Genomic DNA, 5,619 nt, shown 5'->3' on the forward strand with positions numbered 1-5,619 from the left:
AGTGCTGAATCTTCCTGGAAGTTACCAGCCTACTAGAATTATGCATTGACGACTCATCCACGAGGGCACAAAAGAACAAGGAGGCCTCACTTGCCTCAGTTAAGATCATGATTCATGAATAATGCTACATGTTACTGATCTCCAAGACTTTTGGAAAATATTCTGTGAACTGGCGATATATAACCTCTAAAGTCTTTTGGAAGGTTTCAGTCATGTTACAATTGTTATAAAACTAACAAAGCATTTTATAACAGGAACTTTATACCAGCAGTTAAATATGGTGGTGGTAGTGTGATGGGCTGCTACAAACTTCAATCTGTAATATAATTAATGTCTTGAGATACGCAAGCTAAAAAGCTCCTAGTTTCAAGAGGATTTAAAATTAAGTATCCACCAGTCAACATAACCAAGGACCATATGTGTTTCAGTAGTGACCTCTTGTGGTGCACTGCTGTGGTACCTCTTTAAGATGATTTTAAATCTTATTTGGCATAACCTTTATTAAAAGAACAAATATACTACTTCTTGGTAAGCTCAGTTATGGCATTTATAGAATTTCTTATGTGTATTGCATTTATTTAATATCATTTCCCCAAACAGAAACATCTTCCATTTGCACTTTCAATATAGTATATGGTTTTAGGATGCACAGTAAGCACAATAAACGCCAGATGAGATGGGCCTACCCCTTTGCAGACATTACCTGCAGTCTTTCACTTAGTATAAGATGCTACAATTGATCTTTTTAATCTGCAAATTAATACTTGGAAAAACACAGCTATAAAGCCTCTGCATCTTCATCATTTTGTGTATGGTTATCATGAGATGACATTACTTTACCCTCACATTTTAAACTTTGACTTTCCCGAAAAAGGCCATGCATCTTCCAGAAATATGACGGTCAAGCTGGAAAGGCCATGGCAGATGCTCAAATACCTCTTTGATGGTATTATCAGCGTGAAATTGTGTTGTGTAGTTATCCCAGGCTAATTTTGTGCTAAAGAGCTGTCTGGCCCAGGTCATATGTAATTCCCCGCTGTCAGGCCTTTGTGTCACCCCAGGGTCCCCCTTCTGTTGCTGGTACTTGGCCATCTGGAGACTCCATCCTCTGGCTACAGGATAGGCCAAGGAGATGGAGGAGGAGGAGGGAGCAGCAGTGGGGGAGCATTAAGACAATGTAATTTTGTAATATAAAGCTGTGCTAGTTAGAAGTATATGACACAAAACCTTTACAAAATGATGGACAGCAAAACTGGGAAAACTTAAATACTGTAGTCAGACTAATACTAATATCAATCATCATCATCATAATGCTGAAAGAATGGTTTACACTACAGTGAATGTAATGCATGCTGCACTCATGTTGTATACATCAATGCATTGCACCCAACAACACACATAATAATTTTTTCTTGAATTATATAAATGTATGCCAGATGAAGAGGACTACTCTTTGATAACATCGGGTGGCGCTGTTGTAACAGTGCAGCCTCTCCAGGCATACAGGAGGACAGATGGTGGCTCAGGGGTCAGCCAGTCAGTGCTAAATAAAGGAATCCAGCAAGTACATCACGGAATCTACATTAAACCACAGTTATCTGCACATTTTTTTTTAAAACAGACTGACATTATACGGAAAAATTAGCACCAGGAAACAAGTCTGAGTTTATAATGTAGTTCTAACAGGTGAGGTAACCATTAACAGTCCAAATATAGCCTCTATTTTGTAACCATAAAACATTATTTGTTCTTTAGATTGTGTGGTCAGTTTATACTCTTTACAATCTATTATTATTATTATTATTATTATTATTAATCACTGTCTATCAAACATCCAACTGAATTTAAATGCCCAGGGCTATTTGGTTGATTGTGGTAGACATAACTGCCAACACAAGCATCACTTTCTTATTGGAGTCTATGAAGTTTGCCCTCTTAAATATAAATTCCGTGTACTCTTAAGTTAAAAAAAATGTCTTAAACAAAATGCAATACATTCCTCTTAATCTGCTTCGGCTTTTCAAAGTGTAATTGCTTCTTACGGGCACTAGACAGCAGCATTACTTTGCTCTGTAAACATGAGTGTCCAAGTTACAAAACTATCACTGTAGCACTGTCGAATTGTAGTTGAGCATCTTTGTTGACTCAGTTATTGCACACTTCGACTTTTGTTGTTTAATTTGAAATTTCCTTGTTCCGAAAATTGAATGTATGAATATGAATACACTTCTCTTACCATGCTAAATTAAAACAATTACCCTTTTGAAAACTTTAACATAAAGTGGTCGAGTTAAGCTGTAGCTATGACTATTTTTCGGAAACAATTATTTCAAACATTTCGCGAACACATACACGGTAGAAAAACTAAAAGATATACATTTGAATTAATTTCCAGATTCTAAGATGTTATGTGTGGCGTCTTCCCGTGAAATTCCTGCATTATGTTGACTTAAAGCAAGAATTTAGCCACGGCTTGTTTTTTTTCGCCCGCCGAGTGTAAACAAGGAAGCAGGAAGGAATGAATGCTCTCGCTCCACCTCGACACTCTTCGGCGTTAAACTGACTCGCCTGTCGACATTTTCGGCACAGCATCATCAGCGCTGACGTGGAAACTACGTGAGCGAAGGCACGGGCCGTTCACCCATACTGTCATTAGTGACGACTCAGGCTACGTAAAACTTCGGTAAGTCGCTGCAAAGCTGTCACATTTTTGGTCAGCGCCAGTCGGGCAGAGTCGAAGGAAAATGTGCAAATACATCTTCGGTGCGAAACGCTCCATTAAAGCCTAGTTTTGTAACCACAGCTGATAAATTGCCGACCATCATGGAGTTAAACAAAATGTTCTCAACTGTCAGCAGTTCCTCTCTGAAGTTTACTGAGCTAAGTCAAGTCAGGCGGAATAGATGTCGGAAGTGGAGTGGACGCGACCTCTTCAAAATAAAAATCCTAAGCCCAACTACGTAAAATATTCTAAAATATCCAATGTGAAGACTTTGTTTTTTTTATTCCAAATTCGTCATGTGTAACACAATTTATTTTAAAATTGTATTAAAATATGTTGCTCAAAATAAAAGTCCAACATTTGTCAAATTTTCACCCCGTAAGGTCTGCCCCTAAAACGGAAGTCCATTTTGTCCCCTATTTTTTCTTAGTTCAACCGACAAAGATCTGTTGTAACTGCGTGTAATTTGTTTTACTTGAAACGTTAAAAAGTGGCTGTCTTGTTAACAAATACGGGTGCTGCTTTAAAAAAATTCACACATCTCGAAATATGTTATAACGGGTTCAGGACATTTCTAGGGCAAACGGCTGTGGATTGTTAATTTAATTTTATTGAAATGTTTCAGATTTTCACTAGTAAGAAACTTCAGAGTTTGCCATCAGTAGGAGAGAATAAACAGTTTGAGGCTAGTCTAAAAAGCAGGGCTCTGTGGCTCATCATGAGGGTCCCTGATGTGTATAATATGTAAATATTAATGCTTTCCCGTTATGATGCTGGCTGTTTACATCAGTCCAATTTTTGTTGCAGAGACCCTGTAAAAATAGAATTAGAATCCCTCCATTTGTTTAGTTTTGACACTGCAGCCGGCCTCTAATTTGAAGCAAACCTCTTTTAATTTTCTAAAACCCAATTGGACACAAATCTTTACAGCCTTTCATTGTCATTATTGCCCTCTAACAAAATTGTACTCGAGTTTGTAACAGTCTGTCGTCCAAATTGAAAATGAAAAAATGCCTAAATTCAGTCAGCCAGCTTCACCTGGTGCCTGCCACACTTAATGAGTTTGCTAGTTATATAATGCAAATTTGTCACAAGCTGAAAAACACTCTCAGCACAGATCTTCGGACAAATAATTTTGATTTAAATCAGGAGTGTTTTCATTTCATTTATTTCTGTTGGCTCTGTCTTCTCAAATTGTATTTCAGACTCACTGATTGAGGAGCATTCAGTTCACCATCTCATTATTCTGCACTTCATTACAGTGCAGTTAATGTTGTTATTTCTGCCTCTATGCACCCGGCTGTCTGGATCTTTTTTGCGTGTCAGTTAAGCTTGAACGGAATCGTACTGAACAAAGTAATTAAGTGCAGAAAGAACACTTATAACACAATATAAAAATATAACACAGGTCTTGTAAACACAAGACAATTCTTGCCAATATTCCAAGGTTTAATGTCTATCTGTAGCCAATGTTTAATGAATACTGGGGGGAAAATTGGACTGCAAAAACACATTTATTTGTCTTTTACCTGTGTAATGATGTCAGAGAAGAAAACATTAGGATTGCCTTTGTCTGCTTCAGTTGTATCATTATTAATTTGCCCGTCCATCTGTCTGTCTAGGTGAGCGACTATGGATAGCTCCGTATCGTCTCAGCTGGACAGCAGTTTAAATGACTCATTGACAGATGGAGAGGAAAACCAGAGTGAAACCAGCCCTTCTCCTGCAGCTGCTGCTCAGGTGCACACATGCGCGGTTAGGAAGTGTTTGGTGGTTTTAACCGGAAGAGAACAAACAAACTTTAAGATGTGTTCAGAGACAAGAGGTGTTCAGACACTCAAGTCTAACTGTTGCAGGCAAACATTCATCATTTCATGTGTGCCTGCAGGCGTCACTAGCAGAAGAGTCTTCCGGTGTGACTGTTATTCAGCTGCCTGGTCAGACAGTTCAAATCCAGGGGGTCATCCAGGCCCCGCAGACCTCTGTTATACAATCACCACAAGTTCAGACTGTCCAGGTGAGGGCACATGCTTGCCTCAGAACTCATTTGAACTCTTTTAATGGATGACTCAGTTTTCACATCAGAGAATAGCTTTGTCAATACATGCAAAATTTAATTTCAGTTCCAAATTTTAACTAGAGACTAATGAAACATCTGTATGCAATAAGCAAAGTAGTTAGAGGCTCCTTTGGGTCATGCCAGAGTCAGAACCCAAGTTAATCAGGAGACTGAAGTCAACTCTTAGCCAAGTTGCCAGTCTCTCAGGGTGGGTCTCAGGTCTTACATAATTCAAGATATGATCAGGTCAGACGTTTCAGAGCAAGTTTCAAGTCCATTAGGATAAGTCCAGATTATGCCTCAAGTCACTGAAAACAAGTCCCGACAACTCTTAAGTCAAGTCGAGCCTCCAGTAACACCTCGAGTCATTTGAACATGTTTCAAGATAAGTATCTCTGTCTAAGCACTACTGATGCAAATGCTCTAGTAAGATGAACATTTAAGCCACAAAGCCTGACAATAACACCTAGAAAAGCAGTAAATACTGTCCTCACTCTGCTCTGTACACTAATTTAAATCGAGATCAATATCTTGGTCAATGAACTTGTAACTGCTGTGTACAAGGCACACTCCAGGGCTTATGGTTTAATGTAGTGCATCTGTTAATAGGATTCAAGCGAGCGACAGGAACTGAGGTTTAAGCTCATCAGTCTAACCTTCACTCTCAGGAGATGTTGTGTCTCGTTTAGATGACTGCTGTAGAGCTGCAGATGCATCAGATAACAGTGATCTGTCATGTGAAAATTCTGGCAAGAAGTTATTAATATTATTGTATTGAGGACCAGTGTGTAGAAGTATAGGGCCTGAGAAAGGAAACAGTGGTTAAAATGGAGAAGCA

At 38.7% G+C, this 5,619-nt stretch overlaps 1 protein-coding gene across 2 annotated transcripts in view; it reads left to right on the forward strand.

Moving 5' to 3' along the window:
• Nucleotides 1-2,555: 2,555 nt before the first annotated feature.
• Nucleotides 2,556-5,619, forward strand: part of crema (cAMP responsive element modulator a) — a 16,131-nt gene continuing 13,067 nt past the window's right edge. Inside the window, exons 1-3 of one of the 2 annotated variants that reach the window (XM_084911403.1) lie at nucleotides 2,556-2,683; nucleotides 4,345-4,462; nucleotides 4,611-4,739. In XM_084911403.1, coding sequence (XP_084767529.1) covers nucleotides 4,355-4,462; nucleotides 4,611-4,739 — 237 coding nt within the window. In that variant the 5' untranslated portion in view covers nucleotides 2,556-2,683; nucleotides 4,345-4,354. The remainder of the gene's footprint in view (nucleotides 2,684-4,344; nucleotides 4,463-4,610; nucleotides 4,740-5,619) is intronic. The other variant, XM_084911405.1, reaches the window with a different exon arrangement.

This window comes from Perissodus microlepis, chromosome 18, assembly GCF_051167445.1.
Source record: "Perissodus microlepis isolate ML-2025 ecotype Zambia chromosome 18, ASM5116744v1, whole genome shotgun sequence".
Lineage (NCBI taxonomy): Eukaryota > Metazoa > Chordata > Actinopteri > Cichliformes > Cichlidae > Perissodus > Perissodus microlepis.